The sequence below is a fragment of the Neltuma alba genome, unplaced genomic scaffold (genome assembly GCF_004799145.2).
Source record: "Neltuma alba isolate B1F8T4 unplaced genomic scaffold, ASM479914v2 tig00011995_pilon, whole genome shotgun sequence".
NCBI classification, from domain to species: domain Eukaryota; kingdom Viridiplantae; phylum Streptophyta; class Magnoliopsida; order Fabales; family Fabaceae; genus Neltuma; species Neltuma alba.
In genome coordinates, this window is record NW_021636568.1 from 32,087 (window position 1) to 56,395 (window position 24,309).

Below are 24,309 nucleotides of genomic sequence, written 5' to 3' on the forward strand. Positions count from 1 at the left end.
ACACTTTAGTCAAGGCGACATAAAGTTTGTGTTTCTTCTCTACCATATCAGCATTCATTGCTGCTTTACTGGTGAACACAAATGTCTCATCTTTGTTCACTCCACCTGAGTGTCAAAGGCGGTTGCCCGTGTGAGAGAGCCAACCTTTTTAACCTGTACGACATACTAGACATTGTATACTTTCAGACAGACACATAAAGTGATAACGAAATATAATTTCATTAATGAAGCATTCATATTACACTTTACGTATGCCAAGGGCTTGTACATGTTCTTTAAAAACTTTTTCGCCTATTGGCTTTGTCAGAGGATCTGCTACCATACATTTGGTTGAAATGTATTGTACAGTAACAATCTTTTGTGCTATGTAATCTCTAACAAAATTATACTTGATGTCAATGTGCTTGGTTTTGCTGTGATACTTAGGATCTTTAGTATAGGCTATGGCTGCAGTATTGTCACAGTATACCATCACCGGATTGGTACTCTCATTTCCAAATCCAAGGTGTTCTATAAATCTCTTCAGCCATAAAGCCTCTTGCACTGCTGCAGTGCATGCCACAAACTCAGCTTCCATTGAATGTAAGGCAATGCACGTTTGCTTCTTGCTACTCCAACATATGGCGCCATTGTTGAGTAAGAAGGTATAACCTGAAGTTGACCTTCGTTCTTCTTCATCTCCGCCTACATCAGCATCGGAGTACCCAACAAGACGCAGGTCACCTCCTTCGTAGCACAGTGCATAATTGGAAGTGCCCTTTAAGTATCTCAAGATCCTCTTCACTGCTTTCCAATGCTTTTCACCGGGGTTAGACTGGAATCTGCTCACCAGTCCCACTGCATAACAGATGTCTGGTCTTGTACACATCATTGCGTACATCAGACTACCAACAGCACTGGCATATGGAACTCTTTCCATCTTCTTTTTATCAGATTCGGTTTTGGGACACATGTCAGAACTCAAAGCCACTCCAGTAGCAACAGGGGTACTCATGGGATTGCAGTCTTTCATGTTAAATCGCTCAAGAATCTTGTTGATGTAATTCTCTTGTGAAAGAGAGAGGATTCGTTTTGAACGATTTCTTTGGATTTTAACTCCAAGTATGTATTCTGCTTCACCCATGTCTTTCATTTCAAAATTCGACGAAAGCCATTCTTTAATAGCCACCACCGAATCTAGACTATTTCCGGCTAATAGTATATCGTCTACATATAAGGATAATATGACAAAATTACCCTCAAACCGCTTAATGTAGACGCAGTGGTCTTCCTCTATCATTTGGAAGTCATATGAGGTTATTGCTTTGTGAAACCTCAAATACCACTGTCTGGATGACTGTTTCAATCCATAAATGGACCTTTTGAGTTTACAAACTTTATTTTCTTTTCCTTTTTCAATGAAACCTAATGGTTGTTCCATATAGATTTCTTCATCCAGATCACCATTCAGAAATGCGGTTTTTACATCCATTTGATGTAATTCTAAATCTAAACTGTTTACTATTGCCAGAATAAGTCTAATAGAATTGAAACGCACAACAGGTGAGAATGTATCTTCATAATCTATTCCTTCCTGTTGTGTGTACCCCTTTGCCACTAATCGAGCCTTGTATTTGTCAATTGATCCATCCACTTTTCTTTTAATTTTGAGAACCCACTTGTTCCCAATGGCTTTACGCCCTTTTGGAAGATCAACTAACACCCAAACTTGGTTCTTTTTCATTGAGTCCATTTCTTCTTCCATAGCTTTCATCCATTCATCTTTTGCAGGACCTGACAAGGCTTCTCGTACAGAACGGGGCTCATCATCCCCTTCTGGAGTAACTAAGAGAGATTCGCCTTCTATTTGAAAGCGTCTTTTGGGAACACTTTCCCTGTTACTCCTTCTGACGGGAGCTATTTGCTTATCTTTCTTTCTTTGTTCAGGTCTTGGTGTTGACCTTTCTTGGCTCCCACTCAGATTGACACACCTAGACGATTCTGGTCTGTCAATTTGTTCTGCACTGACTTGTTCCTGTGTCTCATAAAGAGATACAGTGCGGTCAACATCTCCTCTATTAGGAAATTCAGTCTCAATGAATGTGGCATCTCTTGATTCCATTTCAGTCACTGTTCCATCTTCGTTTTCACCTATGAAAACATATCCTTTAGATTGTTCAGAGTACCTTATAAAGATACATTTCTTTCCTCTAGGACCCAATTTCCCATGCTTGTGGGAATCATCATGAACATATGCTGCTGACCCCCAGGGTCTTAGGACACTTAGATCCGGTTTGCGTTTTGTCCATAATTCATAGGGTGTGGAAGCGACTGATTTTGAGGGCACACGGTTAAGTATGAAGGTTGCCGTTAACAAAGCATCACCCCAATATGAAATTGGTAGGTTTGCTTGAGCCATCATAGACCTAACCATGTCTAGAAGAGTTCTATTCCTCCTCTCAGCCACTCCATTCTGTTGTGGAGTGCCAGGGATAGTCAGTTGTCTAATTATCCCTTTTTCCTCACAGAGCTGTTTAAATTGATCAGATAAATATTCACGACCTCGATCAGTACGTAATGCTTTAATTTTACTGTCCATTTGATTCTCTACCTCATTTATGTATCGTCTAAAGCACTCAAGTGCTTCAGACTTATGCGAGATCAAATAGACATGACCATATCGTGAAAAATCGTCAATAAAGGTAATAAAATACCAAGCTCCGTGTCTCGCCCTCACACTCATCGGACCACAGATATCAGAATGGATTAATTGCAATGGATTTTCAGCTCTTGTTCCCTTACCGAAAGGTTTTCTAGTTGCCTTACCAGCTAGACAATTTTCACATAAGGACATTTCCATGTTAGGGATTGTGCCCAACATTCCTTCTTTTGCTAGTTTAATCATTCTATTTTGATTAATATGTCCTAGTCTAGCATGCCAGATATTCATATCAGGATTGCTTGAAGAAATAGCAAAACAATCATGAGCGTTAAAACCAAAAGCAAGATCCATAACAAAAAATTTCTGGAATCTGAATGCTGAACCATAAAATTCAGAGTTAAAGGAAATGTCTGCAACTTTATCATGAAAATAAACATTAAACCCAAAGTCTACTAAGCAAATAACAGAAATTAAATTCCGTCGGATGTCGGTAGCATGAAGCACATCATGGAGTATCAAGGTCTTTCCACCACGCAAAGCAAGCTTGCAGGTGCCAATCCCTCGAACCTCGATTCTCGCATTGTTCCCAACATAAAGCCACTTGCTTTGATACGGCAACCGACGGTATTCCACGAAGGATCCCCGATCCCTGCTTACGTGGTCTGTGGAGCCTGAGTCTATAATCCAAGAAGAAGAAACAGGTTCTGTTAGAAAAACAGTACTAGAAACATATGAAACATGTGAATTCACATAATTCACTAATACCTTTTCGCTTTCAGCCTGTTTGGAACAGTCACGTGCGAAATGGCCCATTTGTTGGCAGGCGAAGCATTTGACCTTCTTCAGGTCTAGCTTCTTCTTCCCGCCTTTCTTTCCCTTCTTCTTAAATTGTTTCTTGCCCTTTTTAAATTGAGGACCGCCCTTCTTCCCTTTCTTTTGGGGCTTCTTGCCCTTTTTGAAATTGGGCTTAGATTGGGAAGTACCAGCATCCTCAGTTAAATAAGTCTGTCCAGAGCTCTTGTAAGCCTCTAGACGTTCATCTTCCAGCTCCAGATGCTTAGCTACATCGTTAAAAGTGATGATGTTTTCATTGTGGGTTAGGTTGACTTTCATGTGCTCCCAACTTGCAGGGAGTGACCTGATGACAGCCTGCACTTGCTGCTCATCAGACAGATTATGTCCAGCTTCCTTCAGTTCCCGGATCATATTGGCCATCTCTCTCAGATGTTGCTTCATAGGATTGTTTGGCTTGAGCTTATAGGTATCGAACTTAATCGTCAACCTCCTAAGCTTGGTCGTAGAGACACCGCCAAACTTATCCTTTAATGCTATCCACATGGCCTGTGCAGTTTTGTGCGACTCAAACTCACACATCAGGTCATCAGCCATGGAGCTCAAAAGCGTGATTCTTGCTATGCTATTCTTCTTTTTCCAGGTTAGATATGCCTCTTGGTCTCTCCTGTGCTGGTTTGTGTTGCCAGCCTCAGGTTCAACCATAGCAGTGGTGAGAGGCTCTATCGCATCCTGTTCCTCTAGGATATACTGGACCTTTCGGTGCCAGATGTCCCAGTTGTCCCCGTTAAGCTTTTCTCCCTTGTTCAATTCAGCAATTATGTTCTTGGTTGCCATTCTTAGTTCTGTGACAAATCTATCCCACATTAATCTATGTTCTCTTTAAAGAGAACCGAACCAAAGAACATTTCAGTTATATAGCACAATGAAGTATACAATGTAATGTGCCCATATTATCCTCAATCAGTAAATAATGAAATTACTAAATCCATGATCAGGAGAATACGTTTGTACCTCCCATCACACAGATACTAGCAACAATCATCATGTCCTATCAAGGATTTTATATAAGCACTTTAAAAAAAATGTAACCTTTAGAAGTCTTATCTTCTAAAAGCTCCCACTTATAAAAGGCATACACATGATATTCACAAATAATCATACAACAATAATTCAAGTAATTTCATTAAATGAAATAACATACTTAGTCTGTTTACAATGCATGAAACCACAAAATTCACGGTGAATACAAATATTACATCATTTGATATGAACATAAAGGTAATCAAGCATTGCTTTTCTTAGGCTTCTAAGTTTGCGCGTTTTGTTCATAAAGGAGGACACTAGCTCTATGGCCCAAATCCAGTAAGACTTTCTTATGGGTTTGCCTTTAGGTCCGCCTCTAACTCTTATTGCTCTTATGTACTCCATTATGACCTTAGGTAGAACTCTGTATTCTTCTTATCGGTCATGTAATGGACGTAGCTAGCGAGCACACCATTGATGCCTTTTATGTTTGTCAATTTAGCTGCATCACTTTCAGCTATTCTCATAGCTAAAGCAGGGGTACAGGGTTGATCCACCTCTTCGCCTTCCTCTACTTCGGTTTTATTGGGAAGATCTAGCGAATCATTACAGACCAAATGAGGTTCGGTACGGAGGGGTTCAGTGGGAAATAAAGATTCTGACTCAGGTCCAGAATCCATTAACTCCTCCGGGATTTCTTGAGGAACCTCTTCAGGGTCCTCTTCAGGATCTCATCCTCTGGTTCATATTCTGGAACTGCATTATCCATGTATAAGTATTCCAATGAACCATCTTGGATATTTTCAGTGCTACTAGAAGCCTCTTGCTTCATTTTCACCTAGAACAAAATAATTTAAATTATTTTGAATATTCTGGAATTTATTTCCGCATGAAAAATACCAGAAAATACACTGAAATACTCACAAATAGATCCTTAATTATCTCCAAAATTATCAAATATATATCAAAATAAAGATCTTGATTTTAGGGATTTTTAGAGACAAACCGCACCTCAAACGGACCTTTCACGCGCCTACACGCGCCCCTAGAAGGAAAAATTAGCGAAAAATTGAAAAAAAATTTTCCCACTCGCCCTGTCGGCGCGTGTACTTCACGCGCCTCCATGCAGCTCGCCGCCGGCTACACGCGCCGAACCGGCGGCCTCCACGCGCCACGAACTGTCAGATGGTGGTCCCCACGTGCCAAGGTGGGGTGCCACGTGGCGCTGCTTGGTCAATTTTTTTTTTAAATCCGTTTTTTTTTTTTTTAGACAGGCCCTTTCTCCTTTTTTTTTTTTTTAAAGTATTTGGACCGGTTGGGTTTGGGTCCATTTCGGCCCAACCGGTTCCCTTCAAATTCCTTTTTTTTTTTTTATAATTATTTTGGTCTGGGCTGGATCCTGCCTCCAGCCCAGTACAACCTTTCATTTTTTTTTTTTTTGGTCTGGGCTGGATCCTACGTCCAGCCCAGCATATGCCACTTTTTTTTTTTTTTTAAACAGGAGGGGACAAAACGACGCCGTTTTGGCCCCTGGAGGTCTCCTTCAACCTCCAGCCGGGTCGCCTTGACCCGGCTTCTGTAACCGGGTCGGGTCCGACGGGATTTCTTCTCTCCTCCGTTTCTCCGCCGTCCGGTGTCCGTTTTTAGTGTACTTTATATCATTTTCTTCGTTTTTTCAAGCTCTACGCAATGGGATAAATTTTGAAGCCTAAAAACTTGATTTTAAGCAACCCAAAAACGAACAAGCGTACGGCCAAAATATATACTGTATAAAATGATTTTCACAGAGGCAGAGAAGCAACCCAATATGTCTAAACATAAATATAAGACACAAAACTATCATATTGAAAGTAAAATGGAGGATTTGCATAATATATTGAAGCAAATCACAAGTTACTCAGACCGAACAATCAGAAAAAAATACTGATATGAAAACGCAGGCCACAGAATCTACAGGAAATATCACATGCTCTGATACCAATGAAGGATTTCGGGCATACCTGGAGTCTGCAGTAAAGTCAGGTTGCCACGCGGAGGTCCGATCACGGTCACGGAGTCGGATCTGGGAGACACAGCAAATTACACCGGTGGGAGAGTTTTTGGAGAGACTGAGAGAGGAGAGTCTGATGGTTAAGCGGGAGAGAAAGAAAAACGCACATCACGTCCCATAAACTGATCCCTATCTATCAGTTATGTAACTCCCAAGAAAAAAACCGTCTCCTCTGCACAACCGTTCCCGCCTTTTGGCAAAATATATGAAAAGGCGAAAATTACAGTTAAAGACCCAAGAGTTTTACTATTTACACTGGAGTCCCAAATGATAAATGGGCTTGGGTCCAATCCACCAAGGGTGGACTGGCCCATTTTCCTACAAGATTCATAGGCAAAAGAGGAGTATGGTTTTATTGCAGTGTTATCAGACACTAATTAGCATAACATTGCTTAACAAACTAGAAGCATGTCGGAAGCAGGACTAAAAATATACTTCGTAAATTTAAAAGATTAAAATGAAATTTGATATAGACATAAAAGACCACATATGCAACTTTTAGTTCTTAATATAAAAGTTAGAAAATTAATTTATAAATATTCAAAAAATTAGTTAAATTAGTTATCTGTAATCAATGAGTGTTATCTTTTTTAAAATATCCTTATTAGTCATGTGTATTATAATGAAAATTATTTAATATGTACAATCACCATAAATACTATTTTGAAGAAAATAAATAAATATAGAGAACAAAGTAGAATATAATCTTACATTTATAACAAAATAGAATACCTAATTAGCTCTTATATTTAATATTGGAAGTAATATATTTTTGGCATTTATTTTCACATACGAATGTTTTTTAGGCCTCACCATTTTTGGTTCTAATCAAGCTTGTCAGAGATTGACTCTATAGAATCAAGCCGAGAAAATTTCTCCATTCTAGTTACAATGTCCGTTATATTTTAAAAATCTGTGTTGCATACCCTGTGTTGTAGGGAAAAGATTGGCGGAAAAATAGATATCTTACCATTTTCATAAAATTTATTTTGCAATTGATTAATTTCGAATTTTAACCAGCTATCTTCTCTTTATTTGTATAAATTTTAGGAAAAATTGGTCAAGAGTTTCTGATTAAAACATTAATTGGATAGAAGTATATGTAAGGAATCACATGGTGAAACTGTTTTTTAAGTGTGTAACATGTTTTTGGTTATGTATAAATATTTTTCATATTGCAAGTAATTGAAAGTATATTGCACACAGATAAAAAAAAAAAAGAAAAAAGTCATTACATTCGCTGAAAAAATGTTGTACATGGCTTGTGAAACAAATTTCAAGCGGCTTTGTATATATCAGTTCTCTGAGGGATTTTTTTTTAGTCAGTCTGTTCTTAATTTTATTCGATTTTAGTTGAATTTCTTAGTTTTAGCACACACAAAAACAAAGTTTTCACTGGCTTCATCATCGGATATTTTTTCAATGAAAGAATTTTGAACATTAATTAGTTCTGTTTTATTATTTTGCAAAAATTTTATCTGAATTCAATTAAATATCTCTGCTGTTAAAAAAAAAAAAATCTCAACTTTGTAATAAATTATCGCTTCATTTGATCCGTCGTCTATATAGAATGCATATTCCCGGGATATTATTTTTGTGTTACGAGGGATATATGTTATTTAAAATATACCATTTTTTGTATTACACTCGTATGATCCTATTAGCATGTTATATATAGATTAATAGAAAAATTTTAAACTATACTAATTTTCTTTTAAAACACACAGTAGATTTTTAATTTTATTCTTATTTAATATATATACTTTAAAAAACTTATCTATATTATAATAAATAATAAATAAAATAGTATATTTATGATAAAAATTAAATAAAATGATTTATAAATAAGATTAAGAAAAATACTTTCTCTTTTACTATATAAATAGGACCAGAGTATGAAATCTCATACCAAAAGAAGGTATCATATAAATTCAAATATTGAAAAATCATTTAAGCTATTGCTTATTTTAATTACACTTATCAAATTTTTGGAAAGTATTACGCGAAGGCAAAAAAGGGGAAAATATTACACAATTAGGTTCTTAAATATTAATACTGTTTGGATGGCAAAAAAAAATTGTTTGGATTTGAGAGATGAGGTTATTTTCATTTGTTGATCTTATATTAATAATTTAATACTATGAGATCTAATTTAAACTACAAACTAACTTTAAGAACCGAGGCAGTATTAAATTTTTTTGGGTAAACAAAGGTAGTATTAAATTTTGATAATAAGGGGGGAAATTCTAATTGACATCAGACAAAGCACAGATACGCGCACCCAACGAAAGAGGAAATGTAGAGAAACAATTTTAGGGTTTAAGAGGGGTTTTCCATTGCAAGGAGGAGCCTTCTGCACAGGGTTTCATCGGCGACCGATACCCGCACGGCCGGTTCAAAGCATACGGGCAGGAGCTGGAGGGTATTCATTTCGCTTGTTTCACCGTTCATCAGTGGTGCCGTTGAATAAAAGGGAAATGTTACTCCGTTCATACCAAACATGTCTATCAGTTGTGCGCCATTTCTCAATCAAGGCGACGGTTGAGACGTCGGCGCAAACCTCCACCGCCGCTATCCCCACCTCCCCCCGAGGCGGAGACACGCTGGGTCGAAGGCTTCTGAGCCTTGTCTACCCAAAACGCAGTGCCGTCATTGCCATCAATAAATGGAAAGAAGAAGGCAACACGGCACGCAAATACGAGCTCAATCGTATCGTTCGTGAGCTCCGTAAGCTCAAGCGATACAAACACGCTCTCGAGGTTGGTTTTAGTCATTTCTCTTCAGTTTGTTTTCTACATGTCCACCGTTATAATTCCCGGGTCAGCTCTCTAATGCTTGGATCAGAGTTACGTTCTACTCGCTATTCTGGTGTGCACAGTGTTTAAAACAGGTATTCATTATGATGGAGTCCGTTATGTAGGGGAATTTACGACCTGCGTTAGTTTCTGCGCAATTTGATTCTAATATCCTGCCTCGCTAACGTGATTAGAATTCTTAACTTCACATGAATTTTTAAGATATACTCCTCTGGTCCTAAGTATAAGACCCTTATACCAGCTTAAATATAAGGTCCTTACACCACACTGGTATAAGTATGAGGGTTGTATTTAGGACCGGAGGAATAATTGTTGGCGTTCGTTCGCAAGAATGGACAGAACTTGTGAGAAGGGGTCAGCATTAAGTTCATCATTCGCATACCTTTGAAACTCGGCTTGTGAAAATGATTAGTGGGAATTCTCAAGTTTTCCCCTCTTGTAATTAGGGCATGGAAAATTACGCAGAAAGAAACTCATGCATATCAAGGTTTTTAGCTGTTTGTAATGCATGCCAGGAGTTTCATATTTGGGATTTTTATTCGCACCAGCTAGTTGTGCCTATCTCTCTTTGAAAGTTTAAGGAAGAGATGAGATAGATTTTGTTGAAACAATTTTATAATTATTTCTGATATGCATGTGTTTTATGAAATTAAATGGTGGGATAACTGGCAATCTCTTCACTGGCAGCCTATCTGTATAGCTTGACCATAATTCTGCATTTTTCAAATGCAGATCTGTGAGTGGATGACCTTACAGCCAGACATTAAGCTACTGCCTGGGGACTATGCCGTCCACTTGGACTTGATAGCAAAAGTTCGTGGTTTAAGCAGTGCTGAAAAATTCTTTGAAGATCTTCCTGATCGGATCAGAGGTCAACCAACCTGTTCTGCTCTCCTTCATGTCTATGTCCAAAACGATATGACTGATAAAGCTGAAGCTCTCATGTTGAAAATGTCAGAATGTGGTCTCTTGAAAAATCCTCTTCCTTATAACCATATGCTGTCTCTCTACATGTCGAATGGGAAATTTGAAAAGTTTCATGAAACCATTCAGGAGCTAAAGAAGAACATATCACCGGATGTTGTAACTTTTAATTTGTGGTTAACTGTTTGTGCTTCACAGGAAGATGTTGAAGCTGCTGAAGGAGTTTTCCTTGAGCTCAAGAAGGCAAAATTAGATCCAGACTGGGTTACATATAGCACATTAACCAATTTATACATTAAAAATGCGCTGCCTGAAAAAGCAGCATCTACTTTGAGAGAGATGGAGGGCAGAATCTCAAGGAAAACTCGAGTTGCATATCCTTCACTCCTTAGCTTGCACACAAACATGGGAAATAAGGATGAAGTTCTTCGTATATGGAAGAATATGAAATCATGCTTTCGCAAAATGAATGATGCTGAGTACACTTGTATGATATCATCACTTGTGAGGCTTAGTGAATTTACAGAAGCCGAGAACCTTTATCAGGAATGGGAGTCAGTTAGTGGGACCAAGGATGTCAGAATTTCAAATATACTTCTTGCTTCATACATTAACCGAGACCAGATGGAAAAGGCTGACAAGTTCTTCAATCAGTTTGTGCAAAAAGGCATAGATCCTTGCTACACTACATGGGAGCTATTTACTTGGGGGTATTTGAAAAAGAATGATGCAGAAAAAGTACTGGATAATTTCAAGAAAGCCATTACTAGTGTGAAAAAATGGAGTCCTGATAAAAGTTTAGTGAGGAAGATTTTCAAGATGCTAGAGGAGGAGGCCCATGTTGAAGGGGCAGAGCAATTGTTGGTGGCCCTCCGAGATGTTGGCCACGTGAATACTGAGATATATAATCTGCTTCTCAAAACCTATGTTAAAGCTGGTAAAATGCCTCTCATTGTTGCTGAAAGGATGAAGAAGGACAATGTTCCGTTGGATGAAGAGACTCACAGGCTCTTAGATCTAACCAGTAAAATGTGTATAAGTGATGTTTCAAGCATTTTGTCATAAGTGCAGCATAAGTGTGCCCTAAGGTGCAGTTTTGTACTCGAAACTCTTGGGCTAGATTTTATTCATGGATACTTCCTCCCCTGTTTGAATTAAATCTGATTGCAAGGCAGGACGGTCATGTATTAATTTCGTCAGACAATCCAACAATGTTGAATTTGGAATAAGGAACTGAACCTTGCTTGAGGAGGTACAAGCAGAAAAATTTCCCTGGTTCAGTAGTCGATAGCCTGGGATGGTGCAGGGCATTGCCCTTTACTGTTTCCTGATTATGTACTGAATGGATCTGTTCCTTATTCATAATAGACGGCTATGCGAAACCCATACAAAAAGAAAGGGTACTGGACTCTGTCAAAATCCGCTAGTCTCTCCTCTAAACTGAAGGAAGTTCAATAAAGCATAAAATATTTTATACAATTGATCTTTTTATTAAAAAAACTAGCTGGTGCTATCCCGTGCAAAATGAGGTCCTCACCCAAAATAATCTTCTTTCCATATTTGCCAACACACATGCACCGAAACTATTCCAATGCATTCTATCCACTCGTGCGTTTTTAGATGATGCTGCACTGGTAGAGAAAGGGGGCAAAGACAAGATGGTAAATCGGTAAATTTGAAATGCTATATGAGGAAGGAAGAAAGAAAGAAAGGTTTCGTGATATGGTAGAACAGTAGTATCTAAACAGTGTACTTCGTACCTTGGGTTTACGTTAAAATCTTTTAATGCATGCACCTACATATCTCATAGCAAACGAAACTGGTTATTTTCAGGGTTGGTACAAATTTTAATTCTTCAAATTTGTTCTTATTTTGGTTTTAGTCCTTCAAGTTTCAAACTATAGGTTTAGGTCCCTCAAATTTCTTTTTATTTAAAATATTAGTCTTTATAATTCAATAAAAATTGGGGTCATTTTGCCCTTTGAAGGACTAAAAATTATATTTTGAAATTTGAAGGACCAAAATTAAAATTAGAAAAAATTTAAGAGATTAAAGATTATATTAATTTTTATTTTCATTTGAATGAATTAGTATACATTTTTAATGATGTTAATATATTAATATTATTTTCATTCACATGAATTAGTATGTTATAAAGGTTTTTTTTTTCTCACATGGGTTGCACGGAGAGCTTCTGCAACTAAGATGTCAATATTCAATTACAAACTTTAAAAATATATTTATATAGATCACAATCTATTTTCATTTACATGATTACAAGCTTAACATCAAGATCTTAAGCAGATTTAACATATCAATTGATGCATTCATTGGCTTTCTTATATGCATAATTCAAAACAAGATTCCGATCTGTTTCTGCTGTAGTTGTCAATGAAGCTCTTCATCAAGATTAGTGGTATTCTTTTCAAGGATATGATCCTTCTGTGTATACTCCCATTTCCCCTTTCCCCAAAAACAAAAAAAAGTTTAACTTAGCGTCAATTGTCACAATTGGATCATGAGATTATGCGCACGCATTGTTATCAAATCTTCAACTCCTCCAAATTGACCTAAACCAGAACCGGGTTTAAAAATTCGAAATAATCAGAAAAGCTGGTTTTACCTACTTTCTTTTTTGGGTGGTCAAAAGCCAACTTTATGCTTAGAGTAGTGTTATATGCGTACTATGATTTGATGCAGGTGGGCTCTTAAATTTAATTTCCATCCATTATTGAAGACATGCCTTGCTAATACTTTGCTTGGGGGTTTGTTTGACATGGTTTATTTTCAAAGATGTTGGGAGGATTTGGTGCGGTGGTTAAGAAAAATCGCTAATTGCCTGGAGCTGCCATATACGTACAAAAGGCTTAGATAACATCTGCTCCTTGTAGATCACCAAAATAACATATTTGAGAACCAGAAATACACTTGACCAAACACAAGCATGAGGTCATGGGAGGTTATGGAGCAAGCAGATGAGCGTTGCGCGAAGAATAACTGCAACAACCACACTGGTAGGGGTTTACCGAACCCAACCCTCATCCGCAACCAGCCAGCCACGAAGGTTTTCATTCATCTAATTTACACAAATGTCCTTATCTATCATCACAAAACTTACTCCTGTTTCTTGAAATTTGCATGGCCCGTTAGTTAGGATGCTGTTTTTTGAAATCCCCAAAAGGAAAATTGATTAAACCTGAGAACTACAAATTTGTCGTCTTGAACGAGCAAAATTTTGCCCAATACAGACACATGATCGTCATTTAAAAGCACCTTTTTGGAAATTTAGCTTTCCAACCTCCATGGATTTTGAAAACTAAAAGTTAAAAACAAGGGCTAGGTCGGGGACAAATTAGTTGGGTAAGCCTGTAGCAAAATCAGAAACGTTACGAAAAATAAAGTGATCAGTGATGGTGAGTAGGGATTACGTTGCGGGTTGTATGCGTAATTTGAGTCCGTAATCAGGGTTAAATATGTCAAAGAACCTCGCATGTTCTCATGATTCATGTGCTCGGCAACGTTAGTAATCCCACGCGCAACGACGTGCAACGTTGTCGTTCGGTGTGACCCCAGTGGCCGGGCCAGGCTTAGAATACAGACATGCGGCGTTCACGCGCTTGAGTGGGAGCGTGAGCATCGTTGGTTACAGATGGTCCCCCAAAATGCCGTTTGAATCTATTTTGTTTTCTTCCCTCGCATTTGATTTAATATTTTTAGTTAAGTGGCAGGTCAGAAGCTGGACCTTAAAAAGCCAACCAACTAGTTACCCCTCCCATTACAGACAGAACAGAGCAACTAAAACGTCGTCGACAAATAAAGACAACTTCTCTTCTCCTTCCTTAATTCTTCTTCCTCCATGGCTTCTTCTGTCCATGAAGATGAATTTGGCTTTGGATTTGATGAAGGCATGCTACGCTGCTTGCCCTCTAATGTTGTCCACGAGGCATGCCTCCATAAGGTCTTTTCCTCTTCCTTGCATATAACTAACTGTAACTGCTGCAGTATTCTGGCTTCCCTGTCTAAGTCCTTCTTCATTAATAAACAATGTTCGGTAATTTAAGGTTGGAGATATGTTCCTGTTATTGGATTCATATGTTGTTTAGCTTGGTTTCAGGTTCACATGAGGCGCTCCCACCAGAATCATCATCAACTCCGTCACCACAAATCTTCAGTAGAACCACAGGTACCTCCCCTTTCTATAATTGAGAATGAAGAATTCGAGCTTGCCAGTGATCCATGAAATCTATATCTATATATATATATATATATATATATATATGTCTGTGTGTGTGTGTGTATGAACTATTACTTTTTGTATATCGCCTTCTAAACAATGAACAGCTTGAAATACAACGCAAGCCTTCTTACTTCCTCCAATTTCTTCTGCTGCGTTTAAAACAACAAGAGAGAGACAGAAAAGCTTGTTTTTTGTAGGGTGCTGTACATGAAGTTTGGCCGGTAAAATGTGAGTGTGATTAGTTAGGTTTAGGCATTGACAAGATGTATTGCTTACATTGCACAAAAGTCTAAAGTTAGTCGCATTATTTATGGCATGATATACTGATGATTATCAGCATAAATATGATGAGGACATGAAAGTGTCAACTTATATTCCGGTGGCGATTATAGGGTTCTCAGTTGCAACTACAATAAAAACGCATATATTTCAGTATGTGTTATTGGCTAACAAACATAATATGCCTTTGCATTTAGGTTCTTATTCCTTCTTACCCAATCAATCCCTCTTTAAACCAAAAAGCGCCTTCAAGTTGTGCTCCACTATTGCCTTTTAAGTTATCAATTTGTTAGTATTAGTAACACAGTGACAGAGCTTTGGTTCAATGACTTGAGAACAAATGTAAGCCACCACCATCGATCGCCTTTTTAATTTCCAACTTAGTAAAGTAGAGATAATGTGCCAAAATCCTGAAACTGAAACTTGCTCTAATCTGATTGGTCTCATTCTCTTCTTTTCCCTTATCTGTTTGGAATAACAGTTTAGGTATGAAAGGTGCAGTACAACAAAGCTTAACTCTAAACAATTATACATATACAAGTCTCAGTGGCCAACAGAAAAGAAAATTAAAACATATCCTCATTATGGTGCTCTGTGCCACGTTCATTATGAAGATCTTCCTGTAATATATTATTTTGTTTCCAATGTCCAGCGTTAAACATAACAAAACATTTCTCAATTAGTTTTCTTTCACGCAGTACTCAAGATCATCACATCAAAGGCCGAAACTAGCCAATGGCGGATTTGGAATGCAAGCAATTTTCCTGGAATCTGGGCAGAAATCGTGTGGAACAGGTGTATTCTTACCCCAAACAGCAGGCACAAACTTCCAAACTGGCAAGAAGAAGCCAGGTTAGATATAACTTGGGTTTTTTAATGTCGAGATTTTTAGGGAAGAGACTTATACATATGAACTGTTAATTCTGCAGATTCTGATACACTATAATTCTATAATTTGCAGGCTGTGCTCCTGTGCTACTCCCAAACCGAGTGATTCGAGCTCTAAATCTCAACGTGCACACCTTAGGCTTGCAAATTTCACCCCGCCAAGGTCCCTTAATTAAATATTTTCCTTGTACTTCATTAATTTGAGAACACAGTACTATCTCCCGTCCTAATTATAAGACTTTGTTTAATTAGAATCGGATGTAATAATAATGAAGTCAACTGTTCACCCCATCATTAGAAATAACTAGTAGTATAATATAATTCAACGTGATGTCATTGCAGACCCAAAATATGAGGCCAGATGTGGAGAAGATTTCAATAAATCAGGCAAGAAGAAATATGACCAGAAAAATATGTCAAAGCAAGACGATGGCGTTGATCAAAGTCACTGCCCAGCAAGGATTTTTCTTCCAAAGGAATGGACTTATTAAGAAGCTATCTATCATCTGCATAATATCATCACAGGGGAGCCCATCTGCAATAAATCTAAGCGTCGCATATAATTTCGATAGTGTGTGCTGCTTTCTGTGTTTCATTCTTTAACAATGTTTTTTTCCCTCTCCAATATAATAATTAACAGCACATAGTTTTTTTTTTTCTTTTTAGAGTATTGTAGTTTCTATACACAATCAGTGTATTAATTAAGGGTGTACCATTGTTGTTACGCTATTATTATGCGATACTTATTAGTGAAAATTAGCCAATGAATTATATAAGCGTACCGATTTTTAATGCTGTTTTTTTGTTTTTTCCTTGATGAAATATATGCGACATCAATAAATCAAAACAATTTAGCTGGCTTATATATTGAATTCATGAATGCCTTTAGAAAATTTAAATCACAACACTGCTGCCGGTATTGTTGACAAAGCCATGTTAACAAACTTTCCTAATATTAAAAAATTAATCAAATATAAAATTTTTAAAATTATTCTAAATCAAACAAAAACCATTATTTATGTTAAGAATTGATGCGTGTAGTCTTCTGAATAGGACAAGAAGGAATATTCTCTCTATTGCTTACTGTGAGTAAACTTTTTTTTTGGGGAAAAATCCTTACAATTAGCGTCGGTGTGGTGTGCATAGCCTGAAAAATAAAAAAAAATTAATATAATTTCTGATCTCAAAATTTTTTTTATTTTAATTTTAGTTCTTTAAGTTTTAAACGTCCCTCAAAGAACCAAAATCTATAGTTAAAATTTGAGGAGAAAAGTTTGTATTAACCAAAAATAAAATCATATTATTTAATCTTTAGATTTTAATGAAAATATGTATATTGCATTTATTACAATTTAATTTCACCAATAAAAATTTTAGCAAACAATCTCATTTCCCAAACAGTGCCCTCCCATGGCACCCGTCTCACGCCAACCACTCAGGCGTTGCCACGCACTCATTTGGCACGAGCGGCGGGTAATTATCCAGTAATATTAGCCGGGCAGTGAGTGAAATTACAGCGGGCAAAGTGGAGGATTTGGCGAATCGGATGAGCACCTGCTAGCCTTGAAGGGGAAGCGGAGCACTGGCCCGCGGTGCTCTCGCCACTTCCGGCCGTCACTCATCGTGAATTCGAAGCCCAGTCATGGAAGCTACTTGGTTCAGCTCTCACGTCTTCCGTCCCCATAGCTCTGGAACTAAACCTAAGTTACTTAGAGGTTAGTTTCAGAGTGTTTTATTACCTAGAAAACTTAGGAAGCAAATAAGCTATTTGAAAAGGTAATTCGAGTCTTTTGGCTTGAAGCTTGTGAGAGATTTTTATTCTCACTGATAGTGCGACTTGATTCCGCATGATAAGACTTACGATATTTTCTATCCTATTTTAACTGTATTCACCTAGAATGAATAGGCTGGTCAATAATCGCATTTATTCTTATCATCACGCTCATATGTCGCCTATCATATGCTGTTGAAGTTCGTAGTATAACAAGTATTTGTCAGCGGCACGTGTATTTTCATTATTTGCTTTACGTCGTGGCTTTAAGTGTCCAGAGTCACGAATTATTTGTCTGAATCAAAAATGTTATTTCAGTAAATATATTGCTGTGAATGCTGGGAACATACTAAATCATTGTAACCTCTCTTTGATTTGAGAAGGAATGTGCCTTACAAGCTTAATAATTAGTACCGCAGTCTACTCAGAATATTTAAAAGTAGTGAGGATTGTATAGGCTTGTTCTACGGAGAAATGTGCATGATCAATTATGAGTTAACATGCTCTACATTGCAAGCTGTTTGTTACCGCAGGTAGCCAAGCAGAACAAATCCAATTTTACTGTATAAAGAGCCATAAAACTGGGGTTTCTGCATTTGAAAGAAGGCAATCCCTATTTTTGAACGGGTCCTTGTTTGATAGAATAAATCGGAAGCATTATGTTAACTTCTCTGATAAGCGTCGAAGTGAATATTTGCATGTGGAACCCCCAAATATCCAGCATTCAAGTCAGGAAGTTGTTCCACCAACTCAAAGTGATGGAGCAGAGTTTCTTGTGTCTCCTGATCCCAGTAACTCCAGAAACCTAAACTTGAGATCCAAAAAGTATAAAAATAGGTTTCTTGATTTTGTTCGCTTGAGTTCTGTCCTGAATGGAATTGCTGAATCATTTTTCAAAAGTGAGATACGGAGGAGGTTATTTGTGACTGCTGTACTAATTGTACTCAGTCGTGTTGGTTATTTTGTTCCTCTACCTGGATTTGATAGGAGGTTGATACCACAAGACTACCTGAGCTTTGTCTCAGGATCTGTTGGTAAGTTATTCAGATATCACTCAGCTTCACTCATGTATATATTGCTTCTGATACAGCCTTAACGAAAAATTATTCCATTTGGTGCTCATCAGTCATCTATCAGCAGTTAAAGGGTGTTCATTTCCCAACTATTGGTAACCGAAGAATTACAACTGAAAATGAAAGCTTAGGACAAAAAATTAAACATGTTTGAGGTGAATGCCATGCTCGAGGCAACTTATGAAGTAAAACGGAAAACCTGTTCCAATTTGATGTGCTATTAGAAAGAGCATCTTAGATTCATTATAGGTGGTTTATAAGATTATCCCTGTGAGCAATCATTCATGTAGCTTCTGGCAGATGAACTTGGTGACTACACCTCTGAGCTCAAACTTTCTCTTTTCCAGCTTGGAATCAGCCCTCAGATTATAGCATCCATTATTATGCAGGTTTACCTTCTTTACTGTTTGAGTTAGAGACCGACATTTGTGGCAAATTTTTTACTTTCTGTTATTTTGGAGGCCAATTGATGTTTTATTCTATTTTCTTGCATGCAATTTTAGATTCTGATATTCTTGCAATATCACTGAATTATAAGTGAAATCATCGTATATAAGCATCTCTGAAGAATATTTCTTTCTTCAATTATTATTTTTATCTTGAATCATGCATCATTGTGAAGAGAGCCAGGGTTCTCAATCAAATGTCAATTTTAGTGCACTAGATTTATACCAGGTGTGATATGATGTGCAGGTTCTCTGTCATGTGGTTCCTTCTCTAGTGAAACTGCGAAAGGAAGGTCTAGATGGACATGAGAAGATAAAGAGTTATATGTGTGTCCACTTATCCATTTTAGCAGTGAGCTTAACACTTGCTGTCCGTTTCAGAAATCTTATATACGGTCCTTGATTTTGGGATTATCAACTAATGAATCCTTATACAAATTACAGATGGTGGATGTCACTTGGCTTTGCGATTTTGGAAGCTCTAATACTTGCCTGCTACTCACTTCCATATTCAATTTATGCTGCCAGTCAAAGGTACTTTGATCCATAGGATCCATTTCAAGAATAATTCTACTCACTATGAAAAACTGATGTATCAAAAATTTTCCTGCTCACTAATTGATATCATAATAGTAAATGGATCATATGCTGTATGATGCCATCCTTATCAAAGGTCATTTAATAGTCTTATCCATTTGTAGAGATTGTGGTCTCTTGGCCTTCATTACATTATGAAATGGATCTTTAGTTTTAACTATATTGTGCAGCCTATAAACTTGTTTATTTGTACCAACGGTGTAACCTTTCTGACTCCAAATAGTCCCTGTCCGTTTAAAGATATTTGATTTTTTTACAATTTCTTATCTTGAAGGGTCAAGCATGTGATGGTGACAACTCTTTTGTTGGTGTGCGGTGCAATGACTATTACATGGATATGTGATACCATCTCAGAATCCGGCTTTGGTACTCTTATTGATTCTTTAAACAAAATATGTTGCTACATCATCCATGATTAGAGTTGTGGAAAAGTTTCGAAATGTAAAATTTCTGTACAATTATGCTTGTGCGCAAGTGACGTTTGTCCTAGTTGAATATTTACCGCATAACTTCCTTAAAAAGGATTATCTTGTTAATGCAAGTTTGTTTGATAGAAAATATGTTTGCAAGTTCATTTGCTCATGCAAGAAACTCTCTGAATCAGAGTGCCGTAGATTATTCTTATTGGTATTTATTTTGACCTGCCAGCAATTGCTATTAGATATTTTCATATTATTCAAAAGGTACTTATTTTCTATAGTACATGAGCATATAATCAGTCTTTTGGTTGAATTTGTGTTTTACCCAGCTGATAGTTTTATGTGTATGCATATTGATTAAATCGGGAATTATTTGAATCTTTGTGTTTGTGTTTGACTAGGTCAGAAAGTATTTCTTCTACATCTCAATATCAATTTTTTTTAACTGTCTAGTTACCTGCCCATTGGGCTGGATTCCCCCCTTCATTGCTACACCCCAAAAAAAAAGGGGGGGGGGGGTTCTGAGTTTTTATACCTGGGTGATTTTTGAGACGAACCATACAACGCGTGTTTGCTTTTACCGTTTGATTTACTCTATTGTGATTGTTGATGCCTTCTTCAGGTCAAGGTTCATCACTTATTATATGTGTGGGGATATTGACGGGTTATATGGAGACGTTACACAAAATGCTGACTCAGCTCTCAGGTACTTGACAGGACACAAAAAAGCTTCTGAAAATTAATGCAATATCCCCCTCATCCACTTCTGCTCCTCAAGCTTAAGTTTTAACAAGTTGGAATAACAACATTTTTGGTCACATGGATCCTAACTGCAGTCTCATAGTTAATAAATTTGACATTTTTAGACTTCATTTGACATGTATGCCCATTGAATGTTTTCATGATGACAATAGGATATCTCTCATAAAGGTATACATATGCACGCGCGTGCACATAGAGAAGGGACATGAAAGGAGAGGATATGATCATTTAAGGAAATTTCACATTATTAACTAAATTGACGGGCTTACCAATCTAAGAGGGCAATTTTGTTATGAAATCTGGTCAAGACTGAAATTTGGTTTGGGTAGTTGTGGGGAAAGTAAAAAACCATATATTCTTAACCATACCTTTTGATATTGCAGTGAGTACTGTTAGCTGGTGGCCCTATGTACTTGCAGTGTTGGGTCTATTTACAATTGTCACTATGTGGGCAGTTGTAGTCACTGAAGGTTGCAGGAAAGTGAAACTTCAATATTATGGCTTCAAACTTGCTTCTGCTGCAAGGTAATGGCATTGTTTAGTACAGGCAATGGAACCTTATTAACCTTGGTGAAAGTCTAGGTGTTATTACTAGAGTACTAATGTTCATTCTATTGTAAGAAGTTTTATTTCACTGTTTTTATGGTGATGGCTGTCCCATACATCTTCCAGAGTAAACGGGATAATCTAATGTCGTTTGCTCACATTCTGTACTTCCATTGATTTGCGCATTGACTGACTGTTGGACATATCTTAAATAATCCTTAATTATTATGCCAGACGATTTTCATGTCTTTGAAGCTCAAAATGATCATTTTTAGCTCAATGATATTGATGAAGTCATGTAGACCGCTGACATTTTTATTGTCTTGAGATTTGAAACAGAGAGCAATCCCCAATTACTGAAGTGGAGCCCTATATTCCTTTCAACATCAATCCGTCAGGAATGCAACCTGTTCTTACCACCAGTTACCTCTTGGCATTTCCAAGTATTCTTGCAAGGTTTGTATAATCTATAATATAGTTTGATTAAACATAATCTGAGTATATCAAGTTTTCATCAATGGGCAATCTTCTGATAAAGTAGTAAAGATTCTTGATTCCTTATGCTTGTGGTATCAACTCCTCACATCCCACCCAATACCCCTGCCCCCATCCCCCCCCCAAAAAAAAAGAGATTATTCACGCATGCCAGGTGAAACAGATTTTCTGTTGTTTGTCACATCAGCTCCATGAACAGTTTTTTTTTTAAAAAAAAAATAAAATAAAACTGTTTTCTTGCGGAGGATTCAATGTTGTGATTTCTACAGTAACTTCTAATTCTAATGTGCAGTTTGCTTGGTTCACGTTTCTGGGAGCATGTCAAGGACATATTGAACCCTGATACATCTGCTGGTGCTGAGCCTTGGGTTTACTACTCCATCTATGCCTTTTTTGTCTTCTTGTTCAATATATTTGATATTGTAAGTTTCGCTCTGCTACTATTGTTTGCTAAGATGACCTTTTTTTCCCCACCCCCCCACCCCCGGACCCATAAGTGTTGGGTAAGAAAATTAAATACAAACTCGTTGTTATACATTTCATATTTACAAGTCAAATTGCTACTGCGCCACTGCCATATTAAGAGTTTGTTTGTTCTGTTTTGCTATTGCTTATATATGATGTTAATTGTTTCCAGGCCAACTTGCCCAAGGAAATTGCTGATTACCTGAATAAGATGGGTGCCAGGATACCTAACATAAAGCCTGGGAAGGCTACAATAGAATACCTTTCGAAAGTTCAGGCATCCACACGATTCTGGGGTCTGTTTTCGGTGATTGACTGTTTTTAATCTTTTGTCAACATCAATCCCAATTATTGATATCGTTCTTTTTAAAATACTGTATTGTATCATTGCCTGTTGAACTTTGCAGGGGGGCTGCTGTTAAGTGTACTGGCGACTACATCAAGTATTCTTGATCATTATTTACGGCGCACTAATGCTGGATTTGCAATTGGGTTTACATCAGTCTTGATTATTGTAAGTGCAATATCCTCACAATTTATGACAAGGAATTCACTTGAGCATTTTTAATTCAAGTTTGAAATGCTTTGTGCAATATGAACTTATGAACATTAAATAGACCTGATATATTTAGTCATTTCCATCGATTACTGGTGGTATTAGTTCAACTCTTAGTGAAAAATGTGGAGCTAGCTTCAAGTGTTATTTTTTATGGGAAAATGTTCTAGAATTTTCATCAACTTAAATGCTTTAGAAATTTCCTAAATTTGTTCTGCAGTCACTGAGTAGCCCTTGATTTATTTTGTCCAGGTTGGTTCCATTATTGAGCTTAGAAGATCGTATCAAGCGTATAATGTAATGCCAAGTTTAAGCAAGGCCCTGAGACGGTATGGCGTATAGCTTCTGGAAATGCCTTGCTGCTCTACTCTTCCTTGCTATCCAAACCTGGAGGGCAACGATTTAGTCACCATTAGTAAGTAGCAGCAAGATGGCCCTTCGCCCCTCTGGTACACAATTTCCCTGTAGAGAGATATTGCGAGGGCGTCAGTCTAGTTTTGGGGTGATGATGTCATCTACCAGTGTTTGCTGCCTGTTTGTAATAGCGAGAAGCCTCTGTGTAAATCTTAGGGGAAAGAAATTGTCTTACTGTATCCAAGAAATTTTGGTTAGCTTATTGCTATAGATAGCTTAGTATCTGTTAAGGAAATTCACATTTGTTATAGCTGTGAGATGTAATTCTAGAAGTGAGATGCGGGGATATGCAAGGTTACGAAGAGCATAGCAATGGCGTGAAGAGAATTCCATCTTCGGTTTAGCCCGTACTTCACACAAAATGGATCTAGTATACTTTGCTTTTTTGCAATTTTTTTGTTCATTTTTTGTTTGTTAATTAACCAGGAGATATAGATCGTTGGTAAATATATATGTAGTGTGTTTGGCGGGGAGTAGAGTCCCGAGTATCAAACCAATAATGAAGTAATGAACTACAAGTTTGTAACCGTCTTGAACTATCAGCTTTTAATATAATATTTAGTTGACTAATTTAAATAAATTAAAAAAATTAATTAAATTAGTTATGTGTGATAAATAAATTTTTTTAAAAAATATCTGTACTAATTAAATGTATCAGTTAAAACTATCATTATTATAACAATTACTTTTAAAAAAATAGATAAATATGAGAGATAAAGTGAATTTGAATTTTATATTTAAAATTAAAATAAAAATCAAACGAATTTTTATATTAAGGATTAGAGGTAGTAGTTTTTATGTACATAATAATACTTTTTTTAACCGTATATATAAAATCTCAATCTTCTTTTTATACAGATAAAAATCCCAATCTAATTTATTCTTTAAATTTTTAATTTTTTTTTCAAATTATCAATTACACATATTAAAGAATGATTTCATCAATATAAATGATATTCAATGTAAATGATTGAGGAAATATTTTGGAAAAAATGCATTTTTTGTAGATAACTGATTTAACTAATTTCTTTATAAATCAATTATTAAGCTGTTATATTTAGAAATGAATAAAATATAATTTATTTCTAATTTTATGCAAAGAACGGATCAAC

General features: G+C 36.9%; 3 protein-coding genes across 3 annotated transcripts; all 3 read left to right on the forward strand.

The window, feature by feature from the left end:
- Window positions 1-8,791: 8,791 nt before the first annotated feature.
- Window positions 8,792-11,475, forward strand: LOC114720703 (pentatricopeptide repeat-containing protein At4g02820, mitochondrial-like). The gene is made up of 2 exons (XM_028906379.1): window positions 8,792-9,268; window positions 10,058-11,475. Exons 1-2 carry the CDS (start codon window positions 8,987-8,989, stop codon window positions 11,312-11,314), a joined length of 1,539 nt encoding a protein of 512 aa, XP_028762212.1. The 5' UTR covers window positions 8,792-8,986; the 3' UTR covers window positions 11,315-11,475.
- Window positions 11,476-14,036: 2,561 nt separating this feature from the next.
- On the forward strand, window positions 14,037-16,421 carry LOC114720706 (uncharacterized). The gene is made up of 5 exons (XM_028906381.1): window positions 14,037-14,207; window positions 14,364-14,432; window positions 15,464-15,617; window positions 15,727-15,816; window positions 15,996-16,421. Exons 1-5 carry the CDS (start codon window positions 14,106-14,108, stop codon window positions 16,142-16,144), a joined length of 564 nt encoding a protein of 187 aa, XP_028762214.1. The 5' UTR covers window positions 14,037-14,105; the 3' UTR covers window positions 16,145-16,421.
- Window positions 16,422-17,177: 756 nt separating this feature from the next.
- LOC114720702 (preprotein translocase subunit SCY2, chloroplastic) lies at window positions 17,178-23,615 on the forward strand. Its single transcript, XM_028906378.1, has 13 exons — window positions 17,178-17,368; window positions 17,958-18,458; window positions 18,798-18,886; window positions 19,191-19,270; window positions 19,388-19,477; window positions 19,815-19,906; window positions 20,582-20,665; window positions 21,105-21,246; window positions 21,607-21,723; window positions 22,055-22,184; window positions 22,400-22,523; window positions 22,635-22,741; window positions 23,036-23,615. Exons 1-13 carry the CDS (start codon window positions 17,296-17,298, stop codon window positions 23,123-23,125), a joined length of 1,719 nt encoding a protein of 572 aa, XP_028762211.1. The 5' UTR covers window positions 17,178-17,295; the 3' UTR covers window positions 23,126-23,615.
- The last annotated feature ends 694 nt before the right edge of the window (window positions 23,616-24,309 follow it).